Source organism: Poecilia mexicana, unplaced genomic scaffold (assembly GCF_051168715.1).
Source record: "Poecilia mexicana isolate PSO_F unplaced genomic scaffold, ASM5116871v1 scaffold_20, whole genome shotgun sequence".
In the NCBI taxonomy this organism is placed as follows: Eukaryota; Metazoa; Chordata; class Actinopteri; order Cyprinodontiformes; family Poeciliidae; genus Poecilia; species Poecilia mexicana.
In genome coordinates, this window is record NW_028263389.1 from 14,948,126 (window position 1) to 14,963,963 (window position 15,838).

Consider the following 15,838-nt stretch of genomic DNA (forward strand, 5'->3'; position numbering starts at 1 on the left):
TTACCTGCCCTGTCAGAATTTAGGTGGGACACATTCCAAAGAAAATTGTAATCACTACATTGGAAAACTACAAAAAGCCAACCAACAGGCATGACAATCTTATCTTGGATCCTGAGCCACAAATTCCAACATTATCGAGTTCGTGATTAGCAAAACATGGACGTATGTTCCTCTGAAGCTGGCTGGTTCTGCAGGTTTTGGTTTTGTTTTTTTGCTAAATGGAAGTCATAGTTCAAGTCAACGGCAAAGCAAGAGAGATACTCAGACAAGCAGAGAAAAGTAATAATCACATTAGTGAGTTTTCGTGTCGTATAAACCATCTGCATGCAAGCTGGGGGTTAGGTAATGAAAACCCTTATTCAACATTCATGTCATTGTCATGCACAGTTTCACTTTGACACCTTGATAATCATCACAATCACTCAACAGTGGGTGACACAGCTGTGGCCCAGCATTGCAGTGTAGGGGTGTGATCTTGACATGCAGACCATTCCTCCCACGTTACCTTCAGGGCCTTAAAGACCGAGACTTGCTTCAACCCGTCATGGGTGATATCTGACAGGTTGCTCTTTAAGCCACAAGGAGATTTGAGGGAGAAAAATCACACCCGTGGTTAGTTGGAATGAGTCAACATGGTCATGGGGAACAAAAAGACCCCCCAAAAAATGACAGGTGAATCTGGATAAATTAGAATATCAATGCATTGCATAAATTTATTACAAACAGAGTGATATATTTCAAGTCTACCTTTGTCTTATTTTGCTGATTATGGTTTACAACTAATGGAAGCTTTGAATTTTTTATTTTTTTTTTAAATGTGTTAGATCAATCAGAGAAGGATTTTTAAAACACAAATAATTGTCACCATCTATGAAACATAAGCGACAAAAGAGCAGTACTCGGTAACCTAGCTACTCACAAAGTTACATCCAAGCACTTGTTCCTTCCACTCAATATTCCATTGAAAGCTTAGTGGAAGAAAAAAACTCCAGCCTTGAAACAACTGCGAAACAACAGTTTGCTAGAGTTTGGAGGATGGTAATCCACAGACATTGATATTATAAATCACAACAGATCAATGCTAAATAAACTTGGCTTTGTATAGTGCATATTAATAGAAAGTTGAATGGAAGAAAAATGTCTTGAAAGGACTGCGAAGCACAGAGCACTCAAGAGTTCGGGGGATAATTACAAAGCCTGACTGCTGGCCAAATTCGTGGGGAAGGCAGATTGTCCAGCTGACCGTCATCTAAACTCTCCATCCGAGTTTGGCTCAGACATAAAAGCAGCCGACTCAGGCTGGAGTCAGTGCTTTGAAATCCACCATACAGTCATAACCAGAACTGCACCTGCACAGTACATGAGTGTACTTTTCAGTTGCATTAGAAATCATTTTCATTATTCCTATCTAATGCTCTAAGGATGTGTGAAATTATTTCCATTAGATGTAAGCCATAATCATTCAAATTAACAGAAAAAAGCACCTTTCAAAAAAAAATCCCACTGTGTGCACTCAATGTATGTAAAATACAAGTTTTTTTCTCATGGAACTGAGTAAATGAGAATGCACTTTTTGAAAAAACTCTGATTAACTGAGATGCACCTTTGTGTCAAAATTCCACATGCTATGTATGCATAATATAGTTTAACAATAAACAGCAGGATGTATGGGGCTGGTCTTTATGGCACTGCTAGGATCTGACAATAACATAGTAATAAAAGCATCACAGAAAAGACCAGGTGGAACTAATATAAGACCCTGTATGACTACATCAACACGCTGCAGGCTTTCTGTACCTGCTCTGCATGAGCACTGACAGATCATTAAAAACTCTGCCAGCAGTGTTACTGCTGAAGCTAACTCACTCCAGCCTTGAACTGAGCACTACGAGGCACAATATGTAACAAAGAAGCAACTAGGGGCTGTTTGGATGGCTGGATCCTGCGGTTTCAAAAAGTCTTTTTCATGTTAATGGTTATTGGATTTTTTTTTAACACAAAAAAAGCATGCAGCTAACACATGCTCTAAAAGAAAACATTGAAAGAGCTCGTTATGGTTCAATCCATGTCATCACACAGTGCTAATACTAAGGTTACGAAGATGCAGAAGCATCGGTGGACTCACAAAATTTGCACTACACTCAGAAGTATCACTCTCACAAAAGATTAAGCCAGAAGCTCTCCTCTCACTCAAGTTTCCGCAGCCTAAGCTGCCTGTGAAGACACCCTTGGGTGGAGACGCAGGAGAATAAAGAGGAAACAGAAAAAGAGTTCAAATCGATTCGGTATTTCTGACACATTTATGTAAATCACAAAATTGGCACTACACTTTGGCTTAGAAAATGAAGGACTAAATGTGGGTTGTTCATTTGCTGAAGAAAATCTCAAGAGAGATTTTGAAAACTAAAAGCTTTATTCATCCAAGGTTCTCCTTTAACAATAGCGACCGCACATGTCTTTATTAGATCGAGTCCTTGAGCGGCAAGCACTAAATACAGATGTTTCTACATCCAAATTGTGTTTGCAATCCCTTGCAAAACTATTCAGACTTCTTGAATGTCTTTTCACATTTTGTCAGTCTCAAACTTTAGTTTATTTTTAATTAAATGTTGTAAGATAAGTGAATGAAACGTGTGAGATAATTGTCAGTACGGAAAATTCTTCATGGTTTCGCATTTTTCACAAATTCAAATCTGAAAGGTGTGCAGTGCAGTGAAGTGCAGTGCATTGCTTTGACCCCCAAGTTCATTAGTAAAGTAGTATACTTTTGGAAAAACAAAATTTAAGTTGATCCTATGCATAGAACCCAAATAAAAACATTTAATTTCAGGTTGTAATGTAGTCAAATGTGGAAAAAGTTCACAAAATGTGAATACTATTGCAAGAAAACTGTACATGGAAATACCTGGAGTATCTACAGCACAAATATTTTACTGTATCAAAATGTCTTTGACAGCAAGCTGCAATTATAATCTGTCACTGTCAAAACATAGTGATGGAATTAAAAATAACCTGCATTTCTGCTGCATTCAGATTAACAGTATATTTGCACCTTACGTTTTTTCGGATTTAAACCGACACAATGATAATACTTATCTATAGGCCTGACATTATTTCATATAAAAGCGCGGTTATAGCATGGAAGGTGAACTTGTCATGTGCTCTGACATGACTTAGACCTACTCTGTAGTACAAAAGCTGACGGGTAAAATAATGAAGTTCTATGCGACAACACAATCTAATTTTGAGAAATTATGGTAACCTTACATTTCAAGCTTGTTTAACCGTTAATCCATGATTGGTGTAAAAACTGTGATGAAGTTCTTAAGTTTCACCCCTAAATCAGAATGTGCAAATGTCAGAGTGTGAATCTAATTTTTAATAACTCAACAAACAGATGAGGTCACAGAAAATAAATATTCTGACAAAACAAAGGGTGTCATTGTGTGACATTCGCAAACTAAGTAATTAATATTTGAACAAGCGTTACACTCGCATTTCTACAAATTTTGAGTCAGTGTAGATAAATGAAGTGTATATGGTTCAGATGGAAGATATGAAGGAAAGTAATAGCACAAATTTGTCATCTAGAGCGGTTTAATCACCAGCATATAAATAAGGATATTTTAGTGTCTTACCGGCAAATTCTTCGCCGAGTCCAGAAAGACCACTAATAGTGCTGACGAGAGTCCATCTTTTGCTGGGCTTCTATCTGCACGCACACATCTTAAAACCTGTGGATACAGGAATATGCATCAACATGCCATAATTGCACTGAGTAAAAAGTAAAAAAACAAAAACAAAAAAAAAAAAAAAACAATAGTTAATGACTACGTTAGTGTTACCTGGTCCAGCTTCTCTGGGGTGGAGAATAGAGACAGCCACTCCAGTTTTAAGTGGAGTTTCCCTGTAGGTGTTTCTTCCAGTTCAAACCACTAAAACAACCAAAACCAGTAATCAGAAAGAATATTTTGGTCTTTTTGGTGACACACAAAGCAAAAGGTAAATTTTATTATGCCTGGCCCTCTTCCCAGAATAACAGGTGAAATATTTTCTGAACTGCTTTTGATTTCCTTTTCAGTAAATGAAACAAAATCGAAAACTCACAGGTTTTATTGTTTGTAGCTCAACAAATATGTAGTTTGAACAAACTTTTATTTCTACTTTAGTTAAAGTCAGCTACAGCTCAGGGTTACACATATATCTGCACTTTAATGACACGGTAAATGGTGTGTTCACAGAAGAAAATAGACAAGGGGGTCAGATTTTGCAGTTGTAGAAAAACCAAGCATATACGCCGTTGTACCCAGAGGTTAGTCTACCTCCTGTAAGAATTACAAGTAAAGAAACAACATATTTCTCAGAACAAGTGCATTCAAACACCAAAGGGACATGTCTAAATATAGATAGTGCACAGTACCCTGTTATGTGTTTGACTAATCTAAAAAGATACAAAAACTCCAAAAGTGAAACTATGCAGTTTCACTTTGTTTATGTTTTCTGTGTGTCGCATGACTGCCATAACAGATTTTTAAGATTGGCTTTTGTTATGACAAAACTTTGTTTTATTTCAATCAATAAATAAAACATATTTATTAATAATAATGAATTATTATTAATATTAACCTTCAAGTGCTAACAGCATAGCTACAAGTCTGAGAAGATAGGCTAACACAAGGGAGCTTAGAAGCTAACAATAGTTAGCCTGAGCAGCTAGCACAAATAAATGACACTTAAAACAATCACAGAATTTAAATATGAACACAACAAAAATGTATTTTTTGTTACTATTATTTATATATTTTACCTCCACAAGACTAAGTAAACTGAATAGGTCCGGTAAACTGCTTGAAGTTGCATACAAAAGAACGCAAAGACGGTAGGCGATTTCTCTCTTGAAATTATTGATGAGTTGCAAAATACAGCCTGAGCCAATTTTAGTTTTCCTAATTTGTCATCCAAAAGATCAGTAAATCCTGTTTTACTACTTATTTTTTGCTGGGCAGTAATAGAGAGGTCACACTAAGAGAAAGAAGTGGCTTCTTGGAGTAAAAAGTGTGAATTAATGCTTTTAGCACTGCGTTGTATTTGGCCTAACAGAGAAAACCCAGCTGTGGACATAGGTCATGTGTGTTCATCAGTGGTTGAAATGAATCATTTTCTCTTGTTTTCAGTTTGGTCCTAAGCTATATCCCAAGGAGGACTAAATCTAATTTTTTTCCTCCTTTCTCCATCAAAATATTGTGAAATGTGTTTTTTACAGGCTACATGTTAACAATAAACATTAGAAAACAAATCTTACCTCATCAACCTTCTGTTCATTGTACACCTTGGTCAAATCAATCAGGAGGCTGGAAATAACGACTAATAATCAGTGAAAATTCAGAGCAGAAATCGGTAAACATAAAATGAGGCCAATTAATTACAGTAGAGGTAGGCAGACATTGATTTGCTGCTCAGTGTTATAGCAATGAGCGCAGAGTTATAGCTTTACCACAAATTAATCTCTGAAATTTACTGGTGGGGCAATAACTGTGGGATAATCACTGGCTCATTATGAATAGGCTCTGCATGAAAAGAACGTTAATAAATAGCTGCATTACAAGGAGCTTTCTTTATCCACCAGCTGAACAGAGGAGGTGCAACAAATCCTGTTTCATTTTAAAAGATGTGTGATTAAAAAACACAGCAGGGTAAGAAATAGCAGCAGCAAACCTTCCAAGGAAATCATCTTTGTCCGGATCTTCATCAAACAGCTCAATCTCCAGATGCTGACCAGAAGGTTCGTACACGAGAGCCTGACAGACACAGAAACACGCAGAGGGAGGCTTGCTCAAACTACTAATCAGGAGACAGATTTTGAATTAAAGCAATCTGGAAGAAGACGATCCTAATATTTGGAAATTAAAAAGCAGCTTAGTGAACTTCCATAAGAGGAAACTAACAAGGGGAACAAAATCAATCGCAGTTTTCTCCGATATTATAAGATTAAGAAAAGTCTTTAGAAGCATTGCAACTTCATCACCTCATAAACCTCGTTCCACTTGGGATGGAGGCTCTCCTTAATCGTCTTGCTCTGAAACATTTGGTTGCTGACATGCAGGATGCCATAAGGGTCCGACTTCCCCTTGATGAGTCCTCCGAGAAATTGATCCTTTCCTTCCAGATCTTGAGCCTCAAGGAAGTGAATCCTTAGCACTCCCTGTGGAGAGATGCAGAGCAGAGGGATAAAAAAGTTTTACTGTTAAGTGACGTTCAGGGGGTTACTTGTTGTTATTAGCTTTTGAACGTCTCACCTGGAGAGAGACTAACTTTGGGAAAAGTTTAAAAGAAGCGTGTGGTGCTATTTTCTCAAATGTTTTAAAACATATTTACATGAAATGTATAAAGGAACAGAATCTTACCGGTAAATATAACATTTCAAGTCTCTTTTGTTCAATTTCATATGTTGTTTTTGTAATTAGGGTCAGGGGTAAAGAATTACACTTTCAAATCATCTTATCCGATTTCATGGCAACGTTTGTACAAATAAAAGATTAACCTTATCTTTTGTTTATAATAAAATCTATTATTATCTGATCTCACGTCAAAATCGTATCTGTAATAGCTCTTGCAAAAAATGCAAATGTGTGTTATTTGCAGCAGAAACTATCAAATCAAACCAAACTTGCTGCCATCGATAAAAGTTTGAGTGGAAAAGCTTTGACTTTTCTCAGCAAAATACCATACTTCTTCTGAATAGCCTAGAGCCCTTTCATTTTCTGATAAAAGCAAGGCTCAAAGGACATACATTTCATCGAATTGAATGTGGCACTGAAGACAGCTAAGGTCGAGCACAGACTTTAGAAGTATGACTTGCTTCAGTACCTTAGGCATTGGAAATCGTAGCTTGGCCAGGTCCTCCACACCAACCAGAGGGATAGTGATTCGGTTGGGTAAAACCAAATAACTGTTGATTATGTCTTGAATCAGATTGTCGGAGAAGCCGCTGTAGGGACAGGAAGGACAGAGATGGAGGAAAAGGAAGGTAAACAGGCTGAAGTATTTAGTTTTACAACAAAGACAGGAAGAGTACTCTCTGGCTATAAATATCCCCTTACTGTCTAATTCTTTTGTGGTATATAGGAACATTGCTTGAGCTGGTTTATGCTTCTTCTCGATGATTCTAATATTTCAGAGACGCATGACAACATGTGTGAAGTGACAAAACAAAATTGCACAGTGCTGCTCTTTTACTGAGCTAACTTCTGAGGCAAAACTGGAAAATTATAATCGCCGAGAACTGTCATTAGAACGAATTTTCATCAACTGGTCAGGCTCCTCCTCTAAGACAGATGGCTGTTATTACAGAGAAAGTACCCGAGTAACATGATGTGTCTATTCCGATGAAAATTATTGCTTCGGATCCGAATTAGATGCAATCCTGAAAAGGTCTCGGGAGTGATTTCTCAGCATTAATCATCCAAACAGGGAAAATGCATAATTGGCTGCAGGAAACATGATCAGGCTGCAAAAAGCAAATAACATCTTGTCACACAGAACTTAATGAGTTCATTCCCTGTGACTCCGACTCATTCAGTCATATAAAAATGTGCCGCAGCTTGGTCTGCATGTAATTTGTGTCCAAAATTTAGAGAAAACCATATGTATTCTGTCTTGTTGAATTCTTTATGTCTAAACCACAAATGAATCACTTAAAACACTGATGACTCTGCTTAGAGAACGACTGGTCTTATTGGAAAAAATATATACAAATGGGGTTCATACAAACAGCTTCAAAGCTAGTCTGATCAAATGATGAAACAAACCAAGTTAATAAATTGAATGGATGCAGGTAAGGGGAAAATTCACTGCAAGAGTTCTGCCCAAGGAACAATATAAATACAACAGAAAACTGGTGAGTAACATTTCTATGATTCCAAGTATTTCTGCAAATTATGGTGATTTGGGCTTACAGTTAATAAAAACCTAAACTTCATTTCCTCAAAAAAATTATATTGCACTAGATCAATAAAAATAATTTTTAATTCAAAAAGGCCCCATTTGACACTCTGTGGAAGAACTGTTAGTCACCAAATATCATTGCTAAAGAAGCTGGCTGTTTATATAGTACATAATAATGGAAAATTAAGTGGAAAGAAAAAGTCTTGAGAAAATCACGAAGCAAAGCCCTTTCAAAAACTTGGTGGACATTGACAAGATCTTTACAGAACATGAAATCATTGCATCATGAACCAACAACTTCAGGACGTGGGCTACAACTGCTTCATTCCTTGCACTTTTGAATCACACCCACAGGTCGATAGCCCACAAACCAAAAATCCAAGTGTAATCATAAAAGAAAAAGGTAATAAATAAAATTCAGATGAATTTAGTTGAAAGACCTGTTCATGGGGGTTTGATAAAATAAAGAGAATGAGATAGTTTTCTGTTCCATTTCCAGAGTTCACAAGTTATTTGGTTGGATAAGCAGCATTGAGTTAATTGTATGGCAGCATTAAGAAATGAATGGAGGACTCAGCTTAAAGATCATTTAGCTTTAGGCAATCCAAGACTACTCTGGCAAAACAACAAGACAGAATACTGTGCAGCACAAATGCTTGAGTGCTGAGAGATTGGGTTACAGAAGAGCAACGTCATCCTGATGTCAGAGAATGCTTTTGATGCTGCAGCCTTTAGCATGATTTATGTTTCTAAATAGTGAGCACAATGCAACATGATTTCTATCACCTAAATGATCTCTCTGACTTTTATTTTTATGTCAAGTTAGAAAATAATGACATTACATATCGATTACTCAGTTGACACTGCTAGTTTGCATTGTGAGAGGAAAAACCTTTTCCCTTTTTGCATTTTGCAACTATTTTTAGAATCATGCCGGTTTAGAAAACCTGCAGGTCTAGTAAATACTCAATCACCAACATAAGTCTAATGTCAGCAAGGAGTTTCACATTCATTACAAAATGTAAATTAAAATAAAAATATAAATGTACTAGATGTATGGGAACTGACATTTAGTTTCATTTGATTTCCAGTGGCTTGCAAAAGTATTCCCGCTCTTTGCATTCTTTCAAATTTCAAGTGTGTTTCACCGATAGAATTTACTGTATAATTTTTATAATTTTTACATGTTTCAAACAAAACTCAAAGGCGGTGCTAGGTCCAGCCAGGCTTTTTGGGACAGCTGAACGGTTGCTACGAGAGATTAAAAGATTCTTCAGACATGCATGGAAGAATCAAGGCAACACTTTAAGAATGGATTGAGGTTGGTATCGCGTTATCCTGGAAGAAAACCTGTTTGAGGCTGCAAAAGACTTGAGGCTGTGGCTTAGCTCCAAATTTCAGGAAACCAAATTATACCCAGAGGCTATGAAAGGGTGTAGATCAACGTTCTGGTTAGAATGGCCCAGTCAAAGTCAATTCTAATTAAAAATCTGTGGCAATGTAGGCTTCTCTGAGTGGTTTTAGTTAAAATTATTAAAACACTTACTGTTTTTAACATGAAAAAATAACACATTTTTTAAAACTAATACATTAACAGTAACTTCCATTCAAATGCTTAAAAACTAATGCAGATTTGCAGTTTGTTTTTAAAGTTTGTGATAATTAACACTTAAATCAACAGCATCATGACCTTTCTCCACTTCTTTCATATTTGCTAAGGGCCTTTCCTTAATTGTTTTCAGTTTTATGCATTGTAACATTATAAGACCATCAAGGTCAAGACCCACTAATTAAGCAGGTGAAATATAACCCTTCATTACATATAAAGAACAAGTGATTAATAATGCATAGCCATGATAAATAATTACAAATAAGTGAGACAATACAATGCCATAGTAGTTTTTTTCTGAAACATGATCTGGTTCCTTAAAAAATTTTGAAACTGAAACATAAGGCAAATTTACTTCTGAATGGAGACTTTCTCCCTCTGTGGTCTATTGCCAAGAGGAAATTCTCAATTTATCCATCGTCATCAGTTTATCATTGAGGGAAACGGTTATATGATGACAGAGCTGAAACATTTCTGAAAAAAAAAAAGAGTTAAAGGGATTCCTGCTGCATTAGTGCTTGTAGTGGCATTTTTCTGCTCTCTGGGCATGAACACTAAAACACCCACATATCTGTGTGTGCGAGTTATTTATGATAGTATACTTCTACGGACTGCATGCATACTGTATATGCACTTTACTGGCAATTAACAACATGGCAGTAATGGTTTTTACAAACCATTGAGTCATGCAAATTTCAATGCCTTCGCCGTGCCAGTGTATGATTTGTGCTAATTGCTGTGCCAGTCACTTCATCATTTTTGCTGTAGCTGCTACCAGACTGCCATAAAATCTATATGTTACAGAACAAACATTCATCGTCCACAGACGATAAATGCTGTTGGCTTTAATAGTCCCTGAATGTGCCCTCTTGCACAATTAAGAGATAGATGTTTTCAGTTACACGGTAAAACGTTCCCTCATCAGCAGAACTCATTGGCACCTACATCAGGGTGCAACAGATATTCACAACTCTCCCAAGAAATCTTTTAATGCCTTCTCCAATGGCAGAGGTTTAAATGTGCAGCGTTGTGATCAAGTGCTGGCTCCTTTGTAGGTTCAGTCTGTTTGTGTGAAATTGACACGTCTAAGATTTTCAAACAAACTTCAATATCAAGTAAAGATAATTTCAGTATTTCCAAAAGGCAATTTTATTATGATAATTTCATTTACAGTGAGTTCAAATTTATGCAAACTAACCTGTGCCTACATAAAGATATAGTTTCAGTGTTTATCCTTATTGTGTTGTTTTATAGCCAAGATCAAATAGGAAAGTTTGTAAATATATTTTAATCTGTCTATACGAATGGAAATGGTTGTACATTCCTGTACAACCAGAGTACGATCTGTTTGTTTTGTAAAATTAAATGACAATAGATGAATAATATAAAGAGAATGAAAGAAACTGGATTGAAAGTGCGGCCAAAAAACAAATGCTGAAGAAATCTGAAGGGGGTAAAAACATTTTTTCTCTGAACTGGAGAACATTCTGAATGGATGCCAAAAAATGCCAAAAGATTAGATTTCTTTTTTTCTAAAGGAAGAAATGTAATCTGTTAGTGTCTTACGTGAAGTTGAATCTAGCTGTTTTCAGGTTATTGTTAGGGATTTTTAACATCAACCTTGCAAAACCTTGTCTGTACACTTTCATTTTCATATAATATCTAAATAACAGGGCAGCACCAGGGCACATCTACTGATTAAAATAACAGATGCCATCTATATCTGATGTGCTTGTGGCAGAAGAGTACAACTCTTGTGCAAATGAAGCAAAAACCATTTTCCTTTAGAAAAATGCAACATATACATCTTGATAGCATATTAGCCTTTTGAAATATACAATGTTCCAAGATGATTCTGTGTATCCTAATGGGAACGCTGTTCTCCAGTTATACTGCCTTATATTTCAGCCACCATGGGGGAGATGTGGGCTGGTGGAGCCTCTGAGTTCCTGCACCAAGGACAATGAGTAATGGCAAAAAAGCAAAGGCAACAAAACTGTTGACGCACCAGAATGGATTGTGAATTCAAATGAACCAAAGTTAGCAACAATAAACAGTATATTAATAAGTGTATCATCATAATTTTCCACTTGTCTGTTAATTGTTGTTATGAGAAACGAAAGACAACAGCTACCCTTATGACTACATGAGAATGTTTAAAATTATAATCACAAACATTTGCTTAGTTTTTAAAACATATATATGCAATTAGAGTCTACAGCATGTAGACTAATTGCATAGAAATTGAATAGAAATTAGAAATGCATAAGGTTTACTGCACAGTAAGCCTTATGCATCCAATAAGACATTTTGCTTTTACAATCCGCCTCTACTACAGCAGCTTCTTCCTCTTTTACGGCAAGTGCTCCCCACTACGGCATCAAGCAAGAAACCCCACCGCCCTCAGAGTGAACAGATTCATTTCACCCCCGCAGAGCAAAGAAACAAAAGGGACAAAAGAGAGCGTCCACTGGGCTCTGCTTGTCAACAAGTCTTTCTGCCCCACCGCTGTACGTGACAAGCAGTTGAAATCCCAGAATATTACATGCAGTATTAATGACTGTGTCACTTTCAAAGCAGTTTAAATAATGCAGGAAACCACTCAAGATGGAAGGGAGTAATTGTGTCTGGATGAAAGTGGCTCTTAATTAGCTCCCGTTTGCTCTCTACCCGGTCTAGTTAATAACCAAGGGGGAAAAGTTAAAGAATAAAGAGCAATAATGAGTTAAGAGTTTATATAATACAAATTTTTCTAGCCTTCTTGTGCTCAGTTAGATAATTTGCTTTAAATCTAAGCATGGATATCAAGGTATTACCTAGGAATATGTCACTGCTTGTCTTTGTCTAAACGACTTAAACAACGAAGGTACACGTCTATAGAAAAGCAAAGCAAAAATGCATCCAATGTCCCTAAGAAGTAGCACTGAAAACTTCCATCCTGTCTTAAAATAGCTGCTTTTTTTTGTGAAAGAACAAGAAAATCAAGTTTGCATTGACTTACTTGAGCCCAGGAATGTCCAGGATATTTGAGAGGCCAGTCCAGTTTATGTCTAGAAGCTAAACCACAGGGGGAAAGAACAAACAAACAAAAAAAAAAACAATGAGAACATACACGTATACCCATGGGTAAGACTGCAGGAACAAAGAGTGTGAATGACTTCTACTGGATTCAAACACTTAACGTTATTGTTTTCTGCCACCAACCTCCATTTACCACTTGGCTTCATGTTTTCTGGCCAATAAACAGGCTGATTGATTACAGCACACACAGAAAACGTGTCTCAAGCAGTAGCAAACTTATATATCAAAAGTTTTCTTGGAAAAGTTGCTCTTGTTTTGTTCCAGCAAACTTTTCCTACCTCATAATTATGTCATATGTATTATCTTAGCCCCACCCAAATGCAGCACCTATAAGACAGTGTCAAACTCTTTTAGGCCCTTGACCTCAAAGTTTTCTGACTCATCTTAAAATGGATGAACTTCTTTTTCTCACAGGTTTAAATAATAAACAGCTCACAGTAACAAAGAAAACTCTTAGAGTCAGGCTTCACTGATTACTATGTAATATCAAAATTTTCAGCAACAAAAAAGTTTATCTTTATACTTTAATTTAAATTAATAGGATTTTTAATTTGTGACAATGTTGATAAAGATTTTGTGCATAAGTTTTAAAACCACCATCTATCCTTTCCACTCTGTGATATATTGCCCCATATGGGGGTGAAATGTGGGATGGGAGCAATGACCACAACATAATATGGCAATTTGTAAGAAACATCTTAAATTTTTTTTAAAAAATATGGGTTTTTTTAAGGATTTTAGATTGGAAGAACATAAATTCTTACTTAGCAAAGCAAACATCTCGGTATTAATCTCAGTTTTAGAGATCTCAGGTTGAAAACCAAGCTGAAAACTCAAGAGAATATTTTATGAAAATGTGGGACTACTCTCCATTAGACAATGAAATGAGATAAGAAACGAGGGATTTTGTTTTGGAGGAGCCAGCTTAACAACAGGACAGTCATTGTCACCACTAGAAAATGCTGTGTGGAAACTTCCACAACTCATGAAAGTGATGAATTGCTGCAGCCAGACGTGGCTATGCAAGTGAGAAATATTCCAGAGCTAGTTTGTCAAGGCCAAAGAATTCAAAAGTCCTGTTTCAGGGGCAGTCCAACAGTTAACCCTTTCAGTTAGTCTAGCTGAGGAAACAATTGTTTGGAGTCAGATGACTTTCTAGTAAGAATGTAGAAACTCTTCTGTCTATTTGATGATATAACTGTAGCAAAAAAGCATCTGTAGGTTCCTGGTGACTATTATCAACCAGCTCAGAATAATAATAAAAAAATAAATAAAAAAAAGCATTCTGCCTTTTTATCTCATTCTTACAAAGCAGCATTTGTTATTTTAATGTCTTTTCTACCTTGAGGATACTTGGCTCCATAATGTCTGCGAATGTAAAATACTCAAAGCAACAAACATATCGAGGGAATAAAATGATAGAAAAGCTGGTGTACAGACAGTCCACAGACAGTAGGCAAGTCCTTCTGTTGCTTGGGCGTCAAGTGATATACTAGCTGCTGCTGCCCTCCCAAGTGCTGCTGGTTTGCCAACATCTGAAAGAAGATACCGCTTCACAATTTCCACCAGACAAATAATCGCAATTGTTTTTAAACCACACTAGGTTCAGCTTGGTAGTACATATTTGAACAATATTTTTGGTCGTAGAAGTTCAAAAAGAGGTCACAAATATTCCTCAGAGCTTTTGTTCTGTAAAGACGTGATTACATCAAGTGGTTTCTGTAGATCTGTGTGCTGTACATCCATTATGTGAATTTCTTGTTTCGCTACATTTCAGATATGGTCTGGTTAGATTGCTAATCGGGTGATAATGAAGGTCATTGCAAGACGAATTCTCCAGCATGGTACACTACCCTGCTTACAGTAGGAGACCACACTATGGTCATAAAATCTCCTATTGTCAAAATTGTGACATGCAGCCACATTTTTTCTTTGTACAGTAGCAGATGGTAGTTGCACCCCTGCATGGTATCCTACTGCTATAGCCCATCTCATTCAAGTGTTGAAATGTGGTGTTTTAAAATATACTGCAGTATCCAATACACCTTGTATTTAACAAGTTCCAGTCCTCTGGATATGCTGCCTGCTTTGGAACATTGTTTGCAAAGTCTTAGGATGACGTGTGCGAAAGTCCCAATGGAACAACAATTTGTAACCCTGTGTTACAAAACTAACACCCTGATCACCACTGACATCAATGTAAACAGAGTTGGAGTAAGCTTGGATTCTTCTCTGTATAGAACTGAAGAAAAAGAGCTAAATGAAAGTGTTGGACATTTACAGTAACTAGAGGAAAGAATATGTTCTTTAGGATTAAAACAAACGCATTCAATATTAGACACAGTTTACGGCTTTAAGAAATGGCATTAAAAGCACATGTCCCTGAACAGAAATGAACACAAAACACCTGCTTAATGATATATCCACAAAAGCAACAGACGCTGTCTGGGGTCTCATTAGTTTTCAGAATAATGAGGTGAGGGACATTGTAGTCTTGCTGCATGGAAAGCTGCTATGAACGTTATTCGCGATCACATGAAACCTACCAGTTCCAACAAGGAAAAGACGGGGGAAGGTCTGTGATAAAAAACGAATCAAAGAGAGGATTGAACAGAAAGAACTCGGCACAGGGGTGCGAGCGGAATCAGCCTCTCGGAGGGCTTTGATCTGCTTCTGCCTCCGAGCTCTAAAAGCAGTGTTTTCTTAATGAGCCTTTCTCACTCTTGTTCTCAGGCTCCTCTGCTCATTCTGCAGCAGACTACAGCATACAACACCAAACGCTGCAGGGTGGAGGGCGGGAGGACTGCGGGACTGTGAATGATGGGGTGGGGACTCTGAGGGGGATTTGTGGTGTAGATGCAAGACTCCAGCTCATTGACAAAACATGAAAATATTCTACAATGAAGCTTTTGGACATGGCTCGGCTGATGTGATGGATAAAACAGGGAACATTGCATTTTTGAAGGTTAATCATTGACTTCCTTTCCTGCACAAAACACTTTTTTTTATTTTTTTTTTAGTAAGAGCAAATTTAGGAAACACCTGGACCTCCACACAGGCATGTTTGCTCTGCTGTCTTGCAGATATTTTAATCAATAACACTGTGAGCACTCAATCTGCGACCCGTCAGGTATATTTTAAGGAGAACATCTCTGGGGATCACACTCAATATTTTTGAGCTTCCAGTGTAGAATACCAATATCT

General features: G+C 37.0%; 1 protein-coding gene across 2 annotated transcripts in view; it reads right to left on the minus strand.

Annotated features, from left to right (window-relative positions):
- Positions 1-15,838, minus strand: part of esyt2b (extended synaptotagmin-like protein 2b) — a 39,916-nt gene that overhangs the window by 10,530 nt on the left and 13,548 nt on the right. Inside the window, exons 7-14 of one of the 2 annotated variants that reach the window (XM_014998718.2) lie at positions 12,555-12,610; positions 6,868-6,988; positions 6,026-6,202; positions 5,716-5,798; positions 5,303-5,351; positions 3,846-3,935; positions 3,639-3,734; positions 2,126-2,227 (exon numbers count right to left, since the gene is read on the minus strand). In XM_014998718.2, coding sequence (XP_014854204.2) covers positions 2,126-2,227; positions 3,639-3,734; positions 3,846-3,935; positions 5,303-5,351; positions 5,716-5,798; positions 6,026-6,202; positions 6,868-6,988; positions 12,555-12,610 — 774 coding nt within the window. The remainder of the gene's footprint in view (positions 1-2,125; positions 2,228-3,638; positions 3,735-3,845; positions 3,936-5,302; positions 5,352-5,715; positions 5,799-6,025; positions 6,203-6,867; positions 6,989-12,554; positions 12,611-15,838) is intronic. The other variant, XM_014998720.2, reaches the window with a different exon arrangement.